General features: G+C 43.3%; 1 protein-coding gene across 1 annotated transcript in view; it reads right to left on the bottom strand.

The window, feature by feature from the left end:
• Window positions 1–217: 217 nt before the first annotated feature.
• LOC109401127 (uncharacterized) overlaps window positions 218–22,778 on the bottom strand; it is an 80,264-nt gene continuing 57,703 nt past the window's right edge. Inside the window, exons 5-7 of the mRNA XM_029872084.2 lie at window positions 7,822–9,532; window positions 647–1,093; window positions 218–544 (exon numbers count right to left, since the gene is read on the bottom strand). Of these exons, the coding sequence (XP_029727944.2) occupies window positions 297–544; window positions 647–1,093; window positions 7,822–9,532 (2,406 nt within the window). The 3' untranslated portion in view covers window positions 218–296. The remainder of the gene's footprint in view (window positions 545–646; window positions 1,094–7,821; window positions 9,533–22,778) is intronic.

Here is a 22,778-nt window from a genome sequence, read left to right as displayed (position 1 = left end):
GTGTGTAGCGAATAAATTTTGAGGTACATTCAGTTTTCATAATACTTCCCTTTGGACATAGCGTGCGACAGCGACCATCACCATTTCTTTGTATTTCAACGCATGCGCCATTCCTAACATTTCATCTGCAAGGCATCGATTTCCTATCAAAAACAGAAAAAAGGGTACTTCAACCCAAGTTAATTTAGGGGAGGAGTTTCTTAAAAAAAGTAAAACATTGATTTTTCAACGAACATTTTTATACCTTTTATATAAATCTTCTCTTAAAGTTAAACACCTAACAATAAATATCACAATCACGCAATCATCTTTGCAATCACTGCCACGGTAATGGACGCTAAAAATAATACTACTCGCTGGAGGGCACCATGTCCAGCAGTGTGCTGCCCACCGGAATACTGATTTCCCAGGCCGGGCGTGTAGTCGTAACACGTGGGGAAGTTCGGGGGAGCTGCCAGCATTTCTGATTTATCACCCACCTTAAGGACGAGCGACATTCCTATTTCGGCGTGGAACTCGATGTGACAGTGGAACAACCAGTAGCCTGGAGGATGAAAATGTAGATATGTTAGGAGCAATTCAGGACGGTAGAAAATGAACGCAAAATTGTACACTTTTCGAAATCTAATCAAAACTCAAAACTAACCTGGATTGTTCGCAATGAACCGAATAATGGTATAACCACCGTCCGGAATGGTCACCGTATCTTTAATCGGGGCACCCTTCAAGCGCCGTTTGATCTTTCCCTCCTCGTCTAGCCGCTTCACTTCCTCGGCCGTAATGTTGCCCGCCAACCGTTCCATTCCGACCACCCGGAAGGCATGCCCGTGCAGATGGAACGGATGATTGGCATCGAATGTGAACCCCTCGTCTATCAGCACCATTTCCACGGTTGAGTTCAGTGGCACTTGAACCACGTGGCTGCACTCGCAAAATTCCTCCCGACAGTTGATGCCCTGTTCCATCAGAGAGCTTGCGTTGCAGAAGCGGCTCTCGTCCAGCTCGTCCTTGCCCGGCATCATGGGAATCTTTGGCATCCGCATAGAAATGTGATTCAGCTGCGGGGTGAACAGTCGATTGGTGTTGTTGATGACTGCAATGCGGAAAACAATATGTAGAATTATTGATATCTCATTCAGAATTTTTCAGCAAAAGTTTTTTTTTTATATAAATTGCAAGATTAGCTTACAAAAAGGGTCGTAGTACATTGTTTTCAAACATTTTAACCTTGAGTCTTTTTTAGTGAATTCTTTCACAATTATCTCTGTTGTACCGATTTTTTCGAAATAATCATAATTGCACTCCGAGGAACTTAGAATAGTGTAGATTCCATTCGGCGAGCATTCGCTACAATAAAAATGCGCTAAGATATGCAAATATTGCGACCAATACTTCGCACTATGGGCCAGAAATCAAAATTTCGCGACAAAATTAAAAAAAAAAGTTTTGTAAAGATTAATCAATTTTCATATTTGTATGATTGTTTGGGCTATGTTTGATTGTATACCGACTGATTTTTTTGATTTGTAACAAAATTGTATCGTTTTTTGTATGAGAAACTTCTTATAAGCGAAAATTCTCATTAAGTTTAAATTACAATTTTACAATGTTTACTCAAACTGTACAGTTTATTTGCCAATTTGTTCAAAAAGTAGAAGTATTCGACCGTATTCGACATGCAACCGATCTAGGAAGCTAGTTGAGAGTCTCAACTTGAGACTCTTCTTTTTCGGATGCTACCGGACTTTTTTGCGGGAATTTGCAGGAAACCAAGATAGAATGATTTAAGCGCATGCGTTAATTTTACAATGTTTTACGCTGTGCTTTAATAACCATCCACTCTTAGATAGACTTTTGCCATTGCGACGCAATCTCTTTATAGCTTGCGAAACAATACACATAGCAACATACTACTATTATTCTGGAAGGTTTCGTTTCAGGTAAGACTGTGATTGTAGACGTTTTAATCAATATCACACACTTACTTAAAGTGCAAAGTTTCGGTACATCAATTCGTGTGGTCAATTATGATTTGTAATAATCTCAATGTATGTACACTGAAGTTTTTTTTTACGACGGTAATGGTCCCACGTAAAAAAAACGCGTAAAAAAACCGCGTTATTTCAAGACCCGTCCTTAAAAAAAGTCAAGTCACGTTAGATGTGGTGCTGACTATTTTACGCGTGTTTTTGAAAAAACGCGGATTTTTTTTACGACGGTTTTTGAAATAACGCGGTTTTTTTTACAACGGGTCTTGAAATAACGCGGTTTTTTTTAGGACGGACCGCGTAAAAAAAACCGCGTAAAAAAAACCGCGTAAAAAAACTTCAGTGTATATATGTCATGTATGTATAGTTTTTGGTGAAAAAAATTCGCTGCTCAGGTGTTTCAGATGTCTGGCATTTGGCAGAATGCCACTTGGCCGAATTATGTTCAAAATAATTCAAAGATCTCTTTTCACATTCTAGCTACCGATTTGATCATCATTAATTTTTCCTTCTTCCTTCCTTCAATCATTGACTATTCTTTCTTATTTTACAATTCAGGGATTTGTTGGTGTTAAAACTGTCAATATTTCATCAGAGATTTTTCCTCCTTTTAATTAAAGGGGATTAGTTTGAGTTATACTGACGTGGTTAACAGTGGCACGATTGTTTCTTCTTCAGCCAAACGGCATTCAGCCAAATGACGTTCGGGCAAATGACTTGGAGTCGGTATTTGAACAATAAATTATGTTCGCGATCATATGTATAAGTGGGATGGATATATTTGTGATTAGGGAAAAGATTTGATTTTCCTTAATATATCTAAAATGCCGTGTCATTGATAGGCTCGGCAGCTAAGTCGGTAAAGCACTTGTGCAGCATATAAGGGACGTGAGTTAAATTCTCACTTGAGCTGTGGATTTGTTCCTAAATTCACTAATAATGTATCCATCTGTACATATCGTCGGTTTCCTGCAATAGGGGCACAACTCAAAATTTGTAATTTTTGAGATTTTGATGGCAAATGATGAAAAACTATGTAAACTATCATCTCACAAAGACCCGTTCCGAAATTCGTTGAGAAACGCGAGATTTGGGCATTTTCGCCAATTTTCCGCAATAAAGGCACAACTCAAAATCAGTCAACTTTTTCAATAGTCGTTGAAAAATAGTAATCCAAAATTCATGAAACAGATAGTCCTTCAGTCCCTTCCCATGATACAACAATCAAAATTCGTTTACTTTTGTCAAATGATGAGAGAAATAAGTGAACTTGCAGGAGGTGCTTCAAGATTTCCAATTTTCAAACGCTCATACTGAAAATTCATATTTTATAGTTGTGCCCCTATTGCAGGAAAACGACGATATGTAGGTACGTTGAGTTTATTTAAAAATCTAATTATATCAATCAATACCGAAACTTTGCACATTGAGTAAGTCTGTGGTCTTGATTTAAAAGCTTATAATCACATTTATATTTGAAACAAAACTTTCCAGAATGAAAGTTGTTTGTTGCTTTGTATATTGTTTCGCAAGCCATAAAGTCATAGCGTCGTAATAGCAAGAGTGGATGATTATTGAAGCACACCGTGAAATATTGTAAAATTTAAGCAAGCACTAAAATCACTCTAACTTGGCTTCCCGCAAATTCCCGCAAAAAATCCGGTTGCATTCGAAAAAGAAGAGTCTAAACTAGCATCCTAGACCGGTTGCATGTCGAATACGGTCGAATACTCCTACTTTTTGAACACATTGGCAAATAAACCGTAAAATTTGAATAAATATTGTAAAAATTATTTTTAAACTTAAAAGCATCGCAATTTGTGCATCAAACATGTAAAATATACTAAATTTACTCTTAGGAAATGTATGCGTTATATTTTTTAATCACATTTTTCACCACAAATCACATTTTTCTTAATATTGGTTAAAATCGAGAATTTTCGCTCATAAGAAGTTTTTCCATAGAAAAAACGATACAATTTTGTTACAAATCGAAAAAATCAGTCGGTATGTAATCAAACATAGCCCAAACAATCATACAAATATGGAAATTGATTGATCTTAGAAAAACAACTTTTTTGACTTTTGTCGCGAAATTTTGATTTCTGGCCCATAGTGCTTCGGTGCTATCTCAAATTTTATGCCGCCGTTTATCACCGATTGCAAGAGCAGTATCAGGCTGGATTCATGGGTGAGCGCGCTACAAACGACCAGATGTTTGCCATCCGCCAAGTGTTGCAGAAATGCCGCGAATACAACGTGCCCACACATCACTTGTTCATCGATTTCAAATCGGCGTATGATACAATCAGTCGAGAACAGCTATGGCAGATTATGCACGAATACGGATTTCCGGATAAACTGAAACGATTGAGCAAGGCGACGATGGATCGAGTGATGTGCGTAGGGGTTTAGGGACACTCTCGAATACCTTCGAATCTCGCAGAGGATTACGGCAAAGTTAGAGCGTTAGAGGGTGTAATAAAGAGAGCGGAGATAAACACGAGTGGGACGATTTTCACGAAATTCGTTCAGCTGCTTGGTTTCGCTGATGATATTGATTGACATTACAGCTCGGAAATTTGAAACGATGGCGGAAACGTACATCCGAATGAAACATGAAGCCAGGCGAATCGGATTAGTCATTAATGTATCGAAGACAAAGTACAAAGGGCTCCAGGGAGGAATCACCGCGCCCGCCACCCCGAATTTATATCGACGGTGATGAAATCGAGGCGGTTGAAGAATTCGTGTACTTGGGCTCACTGGTGACCGCCGACAACGACACCAGCAGAGAAATTCAGAGGCGCATTGTGGCAGGAAATCGAGCTTACTTTGGACTTCGCAGAACTCTACGATCGAATAAAGCTCGCCGTAACACGAAGTTAACCATCTACAAAACGCTGATTAGACCGGTCGTCCTCTATGGGCATGAAACATGGACCCTACGTGCAGAGGACCAACGTGCCCTTGGAGTTTTCGAACGGAAGGTGTTGCGCACCATCTACGGCGGAGTGCAGATGGAAGACGGGACTTGAAGAAGGCGAATGAACCACGAGCTGCATCAGCTGCTGAGAGAACCAACCATCGTCCACACCGCGAAAATCGGGAGGCTACGGTGGGCGGGTCACGTCATCAGGATGTCGGATAGCAACCCGACTAAAATGGTTCTCGAGAGCCATGCGACCGGTACAAGAAGACGTGGAGCGCAGCGAGCTAGGTGGGTCGACCAAGTGGAGGACGATCTGCGGAACTGGAGACAAACAGCCATGGACCGAGTTGAATGGAGGCGGCTACTATTTACACCCCGGCCTTAGCATGATCGGTAAGGTAAGTATAGACCACATTCCACAAACATTCGTTACATTCAAAGCATGATGCAGTATGTAAATAACGCATCCGAAACTTCAAAGTGTATTGGACGACATTTGTATATCATGGAAAGTCCAACTAGCCCAGCATCGAGTTGCTCGTAATATTGCAAGATCTAGCGGACATCAACGTGAATGATTTTCTTGGACACAGCGAACAGAAATGATGGTAAATTCTTTAGATCTTAAAATAATTAATTCCAGGATGGTTTAGATCGCCCAATTGATGTACCGTAAACCGGGGTCAAATTGATCTCCGGGTTGAAATTGATCAGCCGTTTTTCAAGTAGATAACGCATTTTTTGAATAATTTCCCTACAAATAGCATTAAGTATCAGATTCCAACAGCACGATACTTGAAAGAAAGCCATTAAAAATATGCTTTTTCTAGCGAAAAAACGCCTGATCAATTTCGATCCGAAGATCAATTTGACTCCGGTTTACGGTACCGTGATTTCGGGTGAAATTGATCAGTGGGGTGATCGACGAGAGGGCAATTTTTATTTGTTAAAAATAACGCATTAAACTTCATACAATTTGTAAAAAATGACCATCATCTGGCTCGAGGGTTATTGAATGATGAGTTTACATGTTTTACAGCCAATTAGTCACACATTTCCCAAGAAAGAAAAGTCTTAAATTTTACAACAAGCAACATACTAGATCGATCAGTGTTGCCATATAAGTCGCAATTTTAAATAGGGAATGGCCTCATGTGATATAGCCCTTGGTCAGTACTCAAAGTTTGCCGAACACAAGGAGAAGGTAAACTAGAATCTAGTATCTATATTTCAATGGAACTTGAAGTACCGTAAAACGGAGTTTCATTGATCAGCGAGGTAACATTGATCGGCTAGACCGACCTCATGAAATGTTCAAACAAACATTTTCAATTGAATCAGTTTCTGCTCACGAACGGTATTTCGTATTCTGCTGTTAAAAAATGACATGAATTTCATGAAAATTGAATTTCATAAACATTGATTTAAATCGATTTTTCCTTAACTGTGTTTCGTAACGCATTGAGATACATTCTCAAACATGTATGAATACTAGATACAATATAAGTTTAGAAATCACTGCATAATTCAATATGTTATCCTAGAGCTAAAATAAGAAGCTCAGGTGCGCTGGTTTTGTTTACGAAGAGATTTGTGCCCTCGAAATCGTGAGTAGGTCCCAAAGTCGGCCATTTTGGGATTCTAACAAGTCTGTCCTTAAGATCGGAGTGTATGTGTTTGCACATATTTTCCATCCAACTATTAAGTTTTATGTGTAGCATTTCGCAGAGAACGATTACTGCTGGAACTGGGGTTTCTCTGAACATTCTTTTGAAATCCTTCCAGGAGTTATTTCGGAAAACCATCAGAAGTTTGAGCATTCGCAAGGAGTTTCTTTAGAATTTCAATCAATATCCCACCAAGAGTTTCTTCTGACATTCCTGCAGGAGTTCCTCTTCTAATTCGTCTTTGAACTCGGTCGTGCATGCATCCAAGAGGTTCTGTTGGATTGCCATTAGACTCATTCTTTGAAATTCTCCCAGAAGATTTTATTCTGTGAATCCTCCAGCAGTTCCTACTGGCCACTTTCCAAAAATTTCGTCCACGAATCCTCCAGAACTTCCATCTACAGGTCCACCAGCACTTCCTTTTGGGAATCCTGCAGATTCTAGAGTCCAGAATACTCTTCTGATAATGTTCCAAAATTTGGATGGATTTAATGTTCTACTGAAGCCCTCCTGGAATTCCTTCTGATAATCCTTGTTTCATTCCTTCAGTAGTTCTTTTCAAGAACCCTCCTGGAGTTCCTTATGGGAATCTTCCGAAAGTTCCTCCTAGTAACCCTCGAAAGCACACGGGTGCCTCTTATTTTAAATTCCAACATATGTAAATATTGTACGTAAACATGTGTGCACCCAATGTTTTATGAACGTTGTTACAAGATAGATGTTGGCTCCTGTCAGATTTGTCCATCCAGAGGGGGATGGAGAGCAGGAGTGCTATGGCCCCGGTACCCAACCTTTTTGTTTTAGTGGGCTTCGTGGCCGAGCGGTTAGCGGCGTCAGTCGTTTAGGTGTCTCGTAAGCCTCGGAGTGTGGATTCGATTCCCGCTTCAGTCGGGGAAAACTTTTCGTCAAACGGAAAATTCTCCACTGGGCCACTGGGTGTTATATATGTTGTCCGTTGTCGAATGTTTGTAATGTTTCATACAAGCAAAAACTAAAAATAGGCAATAAATTTGATGAAATCATCTAACACATCGCAGTGAACGACGAAAAAGCGGAAAAATAGTAAAAGATTTCCATAGATTACGTCACACAAAAATGGCCATTATTAACCTCACCTTCTACCCCCATATATATTGCTGAACCTCCTTCGTTCCCTTATTTCCCTTATGATCTATTCGGTGAAATGGGGAGGTAACGTCAAAAAGATGAAGAATATTATGTAAACTGTACTCACCATCCTTAAATCCGTACAAATCTGGAACGTGAAAGTGTGGATTGTCCTTGGCGTAGAAATCGTAATAAACGTAAAACTTAAAATCAGTCTTTTCCCTGAGCAACAGCAGATCTTCCTGATCCCTCGACGATGTTTCCGCTATCGACATCGTATCGGCGTGCCCCGTTCCTTTGTTTAGCGAATTCAGCTGCATTCCCTCCAGAGGGAAATCATAATTCGGCCACTGTTGATATTCCACCTCGGGAGCTCCTTTGTAGCGTAACACAGCCACCTGATAGGCGGACGTAAACCGTTCATCGCAATCCATCAGTCCTCGGAACCGCATCAGGTAGTTTCCAATGGGTTGGTTTGCTCTCAAAACGAAATCGAACCGTTCGCCTGCATAGCTGACGAACGAGGCCAGATCTTCTACGGGGTTAACGTCGAAACTATCCGACGATATTACGGTGAGGTTGTGGCCTTCCACAGAAAGTTCGACCGGGCAGTTCAGAAATTCGGCGTTGATCAACCGAAACCGATAGCGCTTCTTCGGTTCGACGTAGAATACTTTCAAGGGAATGTGTTCCGATTCGGGGACCACTACGGCGTTGAAATTCACTGTCCTGGACTGTCGCTTCGTTCGACGCAATGATGTGTTGGAGAGTCTTGCATTGACCTGTTTGAGACCTTTGCTAGGAGAGCTTTGAATCAGCTCTGCATCGTTTCCCATATCCCTGTTTCCAGCTCCTGCTGAAACAGGGATTTTTGGATACCGTTTAAAGTATTTCCCTCGTCCGTTAATCAATATGTTCGGCGGCTTATTATCTCCTGTCGAGTGGTGATGGGCTATAAACATTTGATTTCCAGCTACGTGTCCCCAATCCTGAACAGTTATCACATGTTCGGAAAGATCATGATCGTACATAATCTGTTGGGGATCGTTGTCCCTCCTGATGATGAGCGGACCAAATGCTCCATCTCCACGTTGCATTCCGGTATGAGAGTGCCAGAAATGAGTACCCGCATTGTCCGCCTTGAATGTATACCTGAAAGTTGTCCCCGGACTGATCGGACACTGAGAGATATGGGGCACTCCGTCCATATAAGGTGTCCTCTTCTGATGCAAACCATGCCAATGAATCGTAGTACTGTCTCCCATAAGATGATTCTCCACATCCACGGTAATTATATCATTCTCGCAAACTTCGATAGATGGTCCAGGCATCATTCTATTGATTACGATCACACTTCTTCGAACTCCATCCGCAGCAATACAGTGCGACCGATCACAATCCGTAGCATTGTACGGGCACTCATAACATGCCTTGCTCAGGGTCTCATACCACTCAATCTTGAACCGGTAATAACAATTCATCGGTTTCCTCCCCCTGATACATTCTCGTTTGCATTCATGATCCGAGTAGTCAAGCTCATCGTAATATTCGATTCCTTTACGTGGTCTCGGCGTTACTGGTTCCACAAGCGTAATATTGCACATGCTGCAGCAGTCCTGCTCTACCACGTCCTCCGGTGGACAATCCATCATTACCGGGCACTGCTTTCGGTTCGATACGATCGACAGCAAACCACCCTCGTTGATGCATCGATACCGTTGGCAGCCATCTGGACTTTCCCAACTTTCGTCTTCCGCGTAGAAGCGGTCGTTGAAGCGACACTTCGCCTGAACACATTGTGGACAGCAGTGCTGAGTTGTATACTGCAGTGCGAACCCCTGAAATGGGAAATAATGGTTTTAGTAAATCATTTCATCCATAGTAGAAAAAGGACAATTGTGCAAATTGTTACAGTTTACATAGCTGGAGGTGAGGCCTAGGGGATAGTGATTTTGCTAATTTGGACCGAACCACTGCTGTAACTTCGCTATGGATTCCTCCAGAAATTCACCCCTCCCAGAGTATTTTTTTTACAAAAGTTTTCTTCTATTCCAATGATGCCTCTAAGAATTATTCCAGGAATTTCTCTTCGTTTTCTTACTGGAAATCATCTTCAGATTCCTTTGAGAATTTATGTTGAAATTGCTGATGGGATTTTTTTTAGGAATTTGTGGTGGGAATCCTCTAGGAAGTCTTGCTGGGATCCCGCAAGCAATTCCTGACGGAAATTCATCCGCACTTCAGCATTTCTTAGGATTCCAATAATTGCAAAAAATATTGTCTGGAAATGCTTGTGAAATTCCTGCAAGACTGCTTGGAGAAATCCTGGTAGGATCCTAGAGGAATCATTGAAGATTATAAGAAATCATCGGAACAATTTCTGGAGGAACCCTCGATTAAACTGTTGACGAAATGGAAGAATCCCAGCAGATTTTTTTTTGCAGAATCACATAAGGCATTCCTGGACGAACTCCAAGAGGATTTCTCAAAAGATTTCTCCAGCAATTCTTGTAGGGATGACTGCTGGAGTTCCTCCGAAAACTCCTCCTAAAATCTCTCCAGGATTTCTTTCTGGGATTCTTCTTCAAGGATTCCTTTCGGAATTTATCTTGCTATACATCCAGCAAACAGCGGGGATTCCTTCAAACACTGCTCCTAGAATTTCTTCTGGATTTTTTTTTATAAGTTTTCCAAGCTTTTTCAGCAGGAATATCCCCAATATAGTTCTTGAGAGTTCTCCAGGACTTCCTGGAGGATTCTCTGCAGATATTGCATGGGAAACCCAGAAAAAAGCCCGGATGTTCCCTACCTACAATGTCTAGAGGAAGCAATTCTAGCAGTAGTTCCTATAATAGTCTCAAGCAAATTCTCAGTAGGAATACCTAATACAAAGTAGGAGAAATCTATGAATAAACTATATCAGACATTACTGGAGGATTACCAGCAAGAAATTTCTAGTAGTAATGCAAGAAGACCCAACTAACATTTTCAGCGCTATAAGGTTCAGTCATTTGCTTTCTGTTGTGTAACCATCGAACAAAAGCAGTCAACGCTGAATAAAAAGGAAGCTATAGTCAAATATAAACCATAAGCTAATACGCGACTGCAAAACAAGCACCATACGGCTATCAAACTCGGTTTTCAGAAATCCATCACTTGTCACTGGAGTTGCCTTTACTCCACTCTATTCCAACTCCGGGAGATTTCCCGGAAGATGTGAAAACTTAAACAAATCGAATAGGAGTCCCCACTAACAAAACAGCTGCTATTATACAGTACAATTCGTTATACTGACAAATCCCCAAACCAGCAGCGCTTTGAAGGCCGTTATGCGATTTCATTACAGCTAGAAGCTGTAATAAAGAAACTGTTGCTATACCAACACGGCTTGTCGGATGTAAAAATTATTGTCAAAACAAGCTTTAAGCGGAATATATAGCTACTACACATTTTTTTACAGCTATCTATCTCTGCGCTGTGAAATTATTTGGGTTGCTTTTATTGCACTTTAATTCAATGCCGGAAGATGTGCAAATCGAGCATGAGTCCCAGCCAATACAACAGCTGCTTGTATACAGTACGTTTTGTAATGTTGCCAAATACACACAACAACAGCGCTTCGTAGCTGTTTAACCCTAAAAGGGATACCTTCATGGCCTCAGTTTCGTCACCTCGCTGAGTGTGTTCCATCAAAGACGAGCTCTGAAAGGCGCCTGGGGTCCAATGGACCCCAGGTATCCCTTTTAGGGTTAAAGAACACTCTTTCAGCTAGAAGCTGTGACGAAGTACCTGTTGGCGCAACCACACAGCTTATTCGCTGTAAACATTATTGCGTTTGACGTTTCACAAGCTTTTGCAGCAAGATGAAGCTGGGTATGGATTCTCGTGGCACAATTATGAAGCTTTGTCAGGAATAAAACAAAACGGACTATTTTCTACGCTATTTATATATAGCAGTGTGGCAGCGAGGCCATCGTCGGGACCAGTGAATACGGAGATCGGGCGTTCGGTTCCAAGTAGCAGCAAGTACTTTAATTATTCAATTTAAGAAGCGATTGTTCCAGTTTCACATGTATTGCGTCGCGGTATCCATAACCTAATTACATTTAATCGATTAATTTGGGGATGCCGTATAACTATAATTTAACAACTGAGACTGAAAAAGCGCCTTCTCAAGATGTTATTCAGTTAGTGGTTACATAGGAGGCGAGAATAGAGCTATGACTTCGTGGAATAGAAGCTGCTCGCACTGCATATACATGTGGATTAAATTCGCCAGGTTCATTAGTATAGGGCTTGCATAGAAGCTTCCGTCCATATGTACGATACAGTAACTCAGCAAGTCGTATTGAGGATGCTTTGTTGACGTTTACATTCACAATAAATGTTAGTTGGGAAATTCATTGGTGGGTCCTTGCAGACATTTATGGAGGAAGAGAAATGCCTAAATGATCCCTTGAAGGTATTTCTCCAGCAATTCCAGCAGTATTTAATTCCCTAAAGAAATACATCAGGCATTTCTGAAGGCATAGCTTCATACATTTATTTATTCATCATCATATTTAAGATTAGATATAATTAACAACAGTACACCACAACACTCGGTGTGTGGCTGCCAGTCTCCATCCTCGGTCACGCCCAATGCTCGCCAAGTCTGGTCCGCCTATCGTACTCTCTGCGCGTCACGCCTTCTTGTGCCAACTGGATCAGCCGCAAATACCAGCTAGCATTGTTGTCAGGTGTCAGTAAGGATTCGAGGTAGACGAGTTCCTTCACCACCTAGAAGGTATTCCCGTCTAACGTGACATTACTACCTAACTAGACGGGCCTGGTCGTGCTTGGTTGTTTTTGACGCAGTCCAACACACTACACCCAAATTGACCGGATTTTGTGAAAATCGTACCCCGGCTGATGAGCCCGGATCGTCGCATTACACCTTCCAGAGCGATATTGAAAAGTAGGAATAAGAGTCCGTCATCTTCATAGTCATAGTCCCCGTCAAGATTCGAATGAACTGAATGGTTCACCCAAAACCCTTACGCAGTTTTGCACACCGTCCATCGTTGCTTTAATCACCTAGTTAACACACGATCGCATAAGATGTTGAATAGGATGCAAAAGTGGAGGTGATATACGCACACTTTACACGCTGTTGCGCACGGTCCCTGTCCGACACCGCACCTACGGATCAACCACTTTGAAGAGATACCTGATGAGATACTACCTTGTCACACTGATGCTAGCGAGGTCCTACGGTGACGGAAAGAACTATATGACGGATCGCGATGATGAGGCAGAATTGATAAAAACAACAAAAATACGACCAGTACAGTCTATATCTAAAACCTATTTTCTAAAAACTATTATATTAAACGTTCCTTAATTAGAATACATCTTACTTTGCTACCTTAGAATTCACTTAAACTGGTGGCTTAGTATACGGTAGGTTTGAATTAGGATACAAATAGATGAACTAGCATTTAAAACAAAATTTGTCATATACAGGTTGAATTAAGGTCACACATGCAATTGCACTAGAAGTGCACTCCACGTTGGAATGAAATCGTGGAACTTAAGGTAAAAAATAGTTGAATTTCTTTCAAATCTTCAATATTTGAACACGCAATTTAATATAGGGCATAAAACGAAACAAGTGCAAACAAACAGTGCCGACGAACAAGTTTGTAAACCGGAAACTTCCACAAAACGTAAGATGATTTATGTACCAAAAATGTTGTTGCTCAATATCATGTATTTTTAGGAAAATTTTAACCGTATCACCCAAATACACGAGTTAAAATTACGGACCAGTGTTTCCTTGCCGTTGCATAAGCAACATATTAAAATTTTCGTTTTTGCACCCATCTGGGATGAATCCATCCTGTGATTCGATGGCGGATATCAGTTTGCAACAGTCCTGCCCACTATGCCGGCTGCCGGATAGCAACGATATGATCAGTTGCGACGAATGCGAGCGGTGTTTCCATCTCCCTTGCGCTGGAGTCACTGAGAATGTGAATCATGGTTGGAGCTGCCGGGAATGCGTCCTCGCTAGAGTTCCTGCTCCAGCACCATCACACTCAAGAACTCTAACAGGTGAGCCATTACATCACCAACAGTCTTTACTGCCTCCGCAATTAGTCCATCGTCTGCCCACACCGGTACCGACACCACGAACTCCATCGCAGAGCCCACTAAATTCCAAACCACCGACACCTCGTCCTCGAACAGCACAATCGACGAACTCGCTACCGCCTCTCCTACGTCCTCCACAATCTCCAAATCTACAACACGCTTCCCTTTCACGTACTCAACAAACAACGAATTTGTATCCAAACGTACCCCCAGCTTCCAGTGAAATTATTATAGATCCCGACTTAGTGAAAAAACTCCCGGATGAACTCCGAATCCAGCTATTGGAAGAAGAAGAAGCCATCGAACGTAAATTCCTACATCGTAGGTTCCAGCTGTTGCTCCAATTATCAGAGGACGGCAATCAAGGTAATCGGAACGCAAGTGACCCAGTGGACAACGATGAAAGGAATCCTCCCGTTTTTCAATCGTCACCTAAGATTGACGAACGTCGCGGTACTTCCCCGTTCTTTTCATCTATGGTTCATCAAGATCGCGTTGAGCCAATTCTACGTTCTAGAGAGCAACAAGCGCACCTTCCGATCGAGAGTCAACCTACAGATCAGAATCCTCGCTATTTTCGAACTATTGATGCACCTCGAGTCAACCCACGCTCGGACCTTTCAACATTTGAGCACCTTCCATCTAGCCGAGAACCCAATGCAACATTTGCGATTCCTCGGGCTGGACAATATTCGCATATTCCACCATTTGCTCAGCCAAATCACCCCCCAAACGCTTCAGCATTTGCCCCATATGTCGGTCTTCCGCATCCTTCTGCTCCAGGGAACTTCCCGTATGATTTCCATGATTTGCCATCCGCAGTGGGAGGGACTGCTCTGTTGAATAGAAGCCAGATCGCCGCTCGTCAAGCTGTACCGAAGGAGTTGCCAACATTTACCGGCGAACCGGAAGAGTGGCCCTTGTTCTTCGCTTCCTTTGAGAATACTACCCATCTCTGCGGATTCTCCCCTCAAGAAAACATGGCTCGTCTACAGAAATGCCTCAGAGGAAAGGCTCTGGAGGCGGTGAAATGTCAACTGCTTCATCCAAGTAATGTAAACCAAGTCCTCTCCACGTTGAAGATGCTTTTTGGACGCCCGGAGATCATAGTGCATTCGCTGCTGCAAAAAATTAACGGTCTGCCTTCACCCAAAGCGGATCGCCTTTGTACGCTGATCGATTTCGCTTTAGCTGTGCGTAACATGGTGGCTACTGTGAAAGCCTGCAATTTAGAGGAACACCTGTGTAACCTCACTCTGCTACACAGCTTAACTGAACGACTTCCACCAATGATCCGTTTAAATTGGGCAACGCATCGACAAGGTCTCCGTTCTGTGACGTTGTCTGAATTCAGCGACTGGTTATACAACCTAGCGGAAGCAGCGAGCGCTGTTACTATGCCACAGTTTTCTTGTTCATCCGAAAACAAAACCCATCGTAGTCGACGAGACGACGGGTTCTTGAACTCTCATATCGAGATGGATTCCGAAGGTGATAGCGGTTGCATCGTCTGCCATGGGAACTGTGATGGAGTTGAGAAATGCGCAAAGTTTTTGTCATTCAACCTTTCCGACCGCTGGGATAAGCTTCGAGAATATAAACTGTGCCGTAGTTGCTTATGCAATCATCGCGGTCCTTGCAGGTCGGCGAAACCGTGTGGAAAAAACGGCTGTCCATACAAGCATCATCGGCTTCTACACAATGATGCGAAGGATAAACAAGAGGCGTCATCTTCCAATTCCACCAGCCGCACTCCTCAGCAAAAGGTCAGTCCCGAAACCGAATCTTGCAACACGCATCGAGGGGGGAAGAAAACGGTACTTTTCCAGTATATTCCGGTTATTCTGTACCATCAGGGAATTGAATTGCGTACATATGCGTTCTTAGATAGTGGATCTTCCCTGACTTTGATGGAGGAGAGTTTGTCAAGAGAATTGAACTTGCAGGGCGAAAAGTATCCGCTTTGCTTGCGCTGGACGGCTGACACATGTCGTTATGAGAAGGATGCCACGATTGTTTCTTTGAAGATTTCCTGGCACACACAGCAACAGCAGCCAACACCACTTATCGGAAGTCTACACGGTTAAGGATTTGAAACTTCCTTCGCAATCTCTTCCTGCTCGCCAACTAACGGAAAGTTATTCTCAACTTAAAGGCCTGCCGATTGAACCTTATTATAACGTTCGACCAAAGCTCTTGATCGGAATGAGCAATGCTAAGGTACTGCATCCCTTGGAAGGTCGTGAGGGAAAGTCCGACGAACCAGTAGCAGTGAAGACGCATCTGGGTTGGACGGTATATGGCGTTTGTCCGCCAGAAGCTAGTAGGACATCAGATGAAATCCCACGAAGTTTTCATATCTGCTTCCATTATCACGATTCCGATGACAAATTGCATGAAGCTGTGAAGAACTATTTTGCACTCGACAGTTTAGGCATCCGTGGACAAGAAACTCAACTACTCTCTAAGGAAAATGAACGAGCTCTTGCGAAGCTGGAAGATACTACAACGTTCCAGAATGGCCGATATGAAGTAGCGCTACTCTGGAAATATGATGACGTGCGACTTCCGAATAACCGATCGATGGCGTTAAGACGTCATGACTGCTTGGTTAAAAGAATGGAACGTGAGCCCGAATTAGCAGACACATTACGAGCAAAAATGGCAGATTACGAACGCAAAGGTTACATTCGCAAGCTCACAGCTACCGAGAGCCTGAAAACGGGGGATCGAACATGGTACCTGCCGATTTTCCCTGTGTTTAATCCTAATAAGCCAGGGAAGGTCCGAATTGTTTTCGACGCGGCCGCTTTCTTCAAAGGCGTTTCCTTGAACTCCGTGTTGGCGAAGGGCCCAGATCAGTTAAATGATTTACCACCTGTGCTGTATAAGTTCCGTGAGCGTTCGATTGGTTTGGGAGGCGACGTAGCAGAAATGTTTCACCAGATGCGCATGAACGCCGAAGATGAGGACAGTCAGCGGATCGTATGGTGCGCTAACGATGGAACAACGGAAGCATGTGACTACGTTATGCAGGTGGTGACATTTGGAGCTACATGTTCACCCAGCACTGCACTCTTCGTGCTGAACAAGAATGCGACACGATTTGCAAGCGAATATCCGGCTGCTGTTGACGCGATTCATCATAGGCACTATGTTGACGATATGTTAACAAGCGTAGATACGGAAGAAGAGGCGATAAAACTGGCGAACGAAGTCCGATATGTTCATCAACAGGGCGGATTCCACATGAGGAATTGGGTTTCCAATTCGTCGACAGTTTTGGAAGCAATCGGAGAAAATTCCAAGCACGAAAAATCGATGGAAATGAATGCTGATCTGGCTATGGAGAAAGTTCTCGGCATGTGGTGGGACACTACGATGGACGTTTTTCGCTACAAGCTCTCTACGGATCGTAGCAGGAACCTTCTCACCGGTGCTAAACACCCAACTAAACGGGATTTGCTACGAACACTGATGGCCATCTACGACCCGTTAGGTCTCATAGCCAACTATTTGATGTACCTGAAAGTACTTCTTCAAGAGGTGTGGAGAGCAAAAACAGAATGGGACGAGGAAATCAGAGAAAAGGAATTGGAGAAGTGGCGCACTTGGTTGCGCATTATGCCGGAGCTAGAATCAGTGGAACTCCCTCGTTGCTATTACCGGGCCGAGACGAGTATTGACGAAGCCATTATCGAGCTCCATACGTTCGTCGATGCTAGTGAGCTAGGATACGCAGCCGTTTCCTATTTTCGTTTCGAGAAGGATGGGCTTATTCACTGCGCCCTTGTTGGAAGCAAAACCTGAGTAGCACCCCTAAAGTTTGTCTCCATCCCCCGCCTCGAGCTTCAAGCGGCAGTCATCGGTACACGTTTGGCCCGTAGTATAGCAGCTGGCCATTCTATAAAAATTGCTCGCCGGTACTACTGGACTGACGCCCGAGATGTTATGTGCTGGCTACAATCAGACCACAGGCGTTACTCACAATTTGTGGCCTTTCGTGTGGGAGAGATATTGGAAGCAACGGATGTCAAGGAATGGAGGTGGCTGAGCACTAAGATAAACGTAGCAGACGATGGAACAAAGTGGAAGAACAAACCTGATCTCTCACCGGAGAGCCGTTGGTTCAATGGACCACCATTTCTGTGGAAATCAAAAGATTATTGGCCGAAGTCGTCTCTGAACAACGTAGAAACCGTCGAAGAAATCCGCACGAGTGTGTTGCATCACACGGAAGGAGCAGTTAGGACCATCCTGCTACCGCAGGATTACTCATCATGGTGTCGCCTACAACGCGTGACCGCTTTCGTTCAACGATTCGTAAGTAACATCCGGTTGAGGAAGGCGGCCCAGCAACCAAATACCGGATCGCTCACGCGAGATGAACTTCTTGGAGCAGAGCTATTCCACATCAAACGAGCCCAGGAAGATGTCTATGCAGATGAATTAGCGATAATTGCGGATGGAGATCGTCGTCTTCATAAGAGGAATCCTCTATTCAAAGTTAGTCCATTTATTGACGAACAAGGTATAATGCGGATTCAGAGTCGGCTAGGTGAGTGCAATTTCTTGGATGACAACACCAAATACCCTATTGTACTTCCACGGAATCATCCGGTCACATCGCTTATAGTACACAACGTTCACATTCGCTATCATCATCAATGCCATGAGACCTGCGTGAACGAGGTACGCAAAAAATTTCACATCCCACGAGTTCGTATTGTTTGTCAACGAGTTCGCCAAGAGTGTCAAGTTTGCAAGCTACACCGTGCTGTTCCCGTTCCACCAGTAATGGCCCCTCTACCGAAGGCCAGACTATCAGCATTTGTACGTCCCTTTTCGTATGTGGGCGTTGACTTTTTTGGACCACTCTTGGTTGTCGTAGGTCGTCGTCACGAGAAGCGTTGGGGCATCATCGTAACATGCCTCACAACCAGGGCAATACACCTCGAACTGGCTGCTTCGATGAACACAAGCTCGTGTATTCTGGCACTGAAAAACTGCTTTGCTCGACGAGGTACTCCAATAGAAATCATCAGTGATCGAGGGACAAATTTTGTAGGCGCAGACAAGGAGCTTAAAGCTGCGGCTGCAGCGATAGACCAGGACAAACTTATGTCGGAATTCACCACGGCAGTGACAACATGGCGCTTCAATCCCCCTGCGACGCCTCATATGGGAGGCTGCTGGGAGCGTCTAATACAATCTGTTAAGAAGATCCTGAACAAAGTCAAGCCACAGCGAGTACCCACTGAAGAGGTGTTGAGGAGCTACTTAATTGAAGTAGAGAATGTAATTAATAGCCGACCGTTAACGCATGTCCCCGTTGATGACTCTTCATCACCAGCTCTTACACCAAACCATTTCCTGTTGGGCTCATCAGATGGATCGAAACCGCTAGTTCCTTACGACGAATGCCCGTTGGAGTTGCAGCGATCCTGGAAGGCATCACAAGCTCTCGCTAACCTCTTCTGGAAGCGTTGGGTAGCCGAATACCTTCCCATAATTACTAGACGTGCTAAATGGTTCTACCCTGTGCGACCTATTGGAGTAGGAGAACTCGTTGTAATTGTCGACCCAAGCATGCCCAGAAACTGCTGGCCCAAAGGCAGGGTGCTATCTGTGAAGACTTCCGGTGATGGTCAAGTTCGGTCAGCAGTAGTCCAGACCGCAACCGGATTGTACGAAAGACCTGCTGTTAAATTAGCAGTATTGGACGTAGGTGCAAACAGGAGTGAGTCAGACCATGGTCTAACTACTGGGGGGGACTGTTGCGCACGGTCCCTGTCCGACACCGCACCTACGGATCAACCACTTTGAAGAGATACCTGATGAGATACTACCTTGTCACACTGATGCTAGCGAGGTCCTACGGTGACGGAAAGAACTATATGACGGATCGCGATGATGAGGCAGAATTGATAAAAACAACAAAAATACGACCAGTACAGTCTATATCTAAAACCTATTTTCTAAAAACTATTATATTAAACGTTCCTTAATTAGAATACATCTTACTTTGCTACCTTAGAATTCACTTAAACTGGTGGCTTAGTATACGGTAGGTTTGAATTAGGATACAAATAGATGAACTAGCATTTAAAACAAAATTTGTCATATACAGGTTGAATTAAGGTCACACATGCAATTGCACTAGAAGTGCACTCCACGTTGGAATGAAATCGTGGAACTTAAGGTAAAAAATAGTTGAATTTCTTTCATCAATCTTCAATATTTGAACACGCAATTTAATATAGGGCATAAAACGAAACAAGTGCAAACAAACAGTGCCGACGAACAAGTTTGTAAACCGGAAACTTCCACAAAACGTAAGATGATTTATGTACCAAAAATGTTGTTGCTCAATATCATGTATTTTTAGGAAAATTTTAACCGTATCACCCAAATACACGAGTTAAAATTACGGACCAGTGTTTCCTTGCCGTTGCATAAGCAACACACGCTGTTAAATGGAAGCATGTACGCATATGGCCTCCACTTTAGCATTCTATTCAACACCATATAAGACTTTGTGTTAGCAGGGCAGTCTAGTCAGCTTCCCAGGAAAGCCGTTTTCGTCCATGATTCTCCATAGCTCTGCGCGGTCGATACTGTCGTATACTGCTTTGAAGTCGATGAACAGGTGATGCGTTGGGACCTGGTATTCACGGCATTTCTGGAGGATTTGCCGTATGGTGAAATTCTGGTCATTTGTCGACAGGCCGTCGATGAAGCCGGCTTAATAACTTCCCACGAACTCATTAGTTTTAGGTGACAGACGACGGAAAATGGTCTGAGATAGCACTTTCTTGTGAATGGAGCAGATCACCCCTTTCTTCCACTCCTCCGGTGCTGTTTGGTTTTCGAGATCCTAATTATCAACCGGTGCAGATAGATGGGCAACTTTTCCGGGCCATCTTTATGAGTTCTGCTGCGATACAGTTCTTATCAGCCACTTTGTTGTTTTTGAGCTGGTAAATGGCATCCTTAACGTTCCTCAGCGTGGGAGTTGACTCATTTCCTTCCTCTGCTGCATTGGCGTAGTCGTTTCTTCCGTTGCCGTTGTCTCCCGTGCCTACGTCCTCCGCGTCACTTCCACCTTTCGATCACCTCACGTCCGTCCATCCGTCCTTATCCTCAAAGCCCGTCCTCATACGTCTCGCCACCATCCTTATCCCTGCATATTTTGGCTCGCGGCACGAAGCCGTTGCGGGATGCGTTGAGCTTCTCGTAGAACTTCATGGGAACGGCCCAGCAGTTCCATTTCTTCGTATTCCGCTTATTCCAGACGGCGCATTCCCCCGAAACAGGCCGGTCTGTGGTAACGTTGCCTCGTGATTCTGCGCGTATGCTGAGACAACATCCGGTTGCGTCAGTCGCTCTAGGTTGTACCGTGGTGGTCGCCCCGTACAGTACACTAAGGTCTTTTTTTACACGGTTTTGGTCTGTTTTGTGGGGATAATTACATAGGTGGTTAGGAGGGGTGAAATGGGGGTTTTCCTACAGGTGGTTCCTGGTGTAATCGATGGATTATTGTTACATCACTGACTGATGTGGTCTAACATCCTACAGGTCCTTGGAGCATAGTTCTGTAGAGACGTAGTTTTCAAAGATATTCTAGGACCTCAAAGAACTTCCGCGAGTACAGGCCTGAAAATCTACGAGCGTAATCAATTCATTGGTGCTACATTATTGATACGGTGCAACATCCTACAGGTCCATTGAGCATTATTGTGCTGAAGAGAACGCATTTACAAAGACATGCTAGGTCTTCCATGAACTTCCGTATATCTTAAGGCCTTTACTCGTGGAAGTTCTTAGAGGACCTAGAATATCTTTGGAGATTTGTTTTCTTTAGCTCAATGCACCATGGACCTTGCACTTAAACAGTAATGTAGAATCATTCTATTAATTACGCTTGTAGATCTTGGGGCCTTTACTCGCGGAAGTTCTTGGATCTAGGTTCTTAGGAAATTATTTCTCTACAGAACCAAGCTTCATGGGCCTGTAGGATGTTACACCACATCAGTTATGTAACAATAACCCATTGATTTTGCTTAAAGATCTCAAGGCATTTACTCGCGGAAGTTATTGGATGCACTAGATCATCTTTAAAACCAACTTTTTTTGCAGAACTATACTCCATGGACCTGTAGCATGTTACATCGTATCAGTAATGTAACAAAAATCCACCAATTACGCTTGTACATATTGCACCCTTTACCCGCGGAGATTCTTGACCTAGAACATCTTTGGAAAGTAATTCTCTACAGAACCATGCTCCATGGACTTTTAGGATGTTGTCAGGCCCGGATTAAGGATTGTGGGGGCCCGGGGCCCGAGCGAATGTGGAGGCCCCTCGGAGATGTAATCAAAAATGTTTTTCCTTATTTTCGAACAGTACTTGAGCAATATGAAAAATAAAGCTAAAGTTAGCAACCAAAAAAGGGTTTTGTGGGTACCCGTAAAATGTGGGGGCCCGGGGCCCGGGAATCCGAATCCGGGCTCAGATTTGCTCCAACACGTCACAATTTTGAGCTATACCTCAATTTCTAGGGCAAAATATGCGATTTTGGGCTTTTTTGACTGCAAGCCATTAAGAATGGAAATATTTTTTTTAAGCAATCAAAAGGTTAAGCGGCCCAAAATCTGTCAGAGACACATAAGTTTGCTCTTGAGACAGACCAAAAGTTAATTTTTGTTACGGGGATGATACACAAATTATGTCACGCAAAAATCGACCGTTTTCAACCCACGTCAACCATCCCCCCCTCCCCCCTATGTCACACTTTTTATTTTTTGTAAGAGTAGTCATGTTCTGCAAACCACCCCCCCCCCCTAAGAGCGCGACGTAATTTGTGTACGGCCCCTATGGATGATCTAGAGCACGTTTACAGAACCGTGTGCCTAGTTCTTTAGGGAACTATGCTCCATGGACCTATA

This window comes from Aedes albopictus, chromosome 3, assembly GCF_035046485.1.
Source record: "Aedes albopictus strain Foshan chromosome 3, AalbF5, whole genome shotgun sequence".
Lineage (NCBI taxonomy): Eukaryota > Metazoa > Arthropoda > Insecta > Diptera > Culicidae > Aedes > Aedes albopictus.
This window is presented reverse-complemented; position numbering and strand designations above follow the sequence as displayed.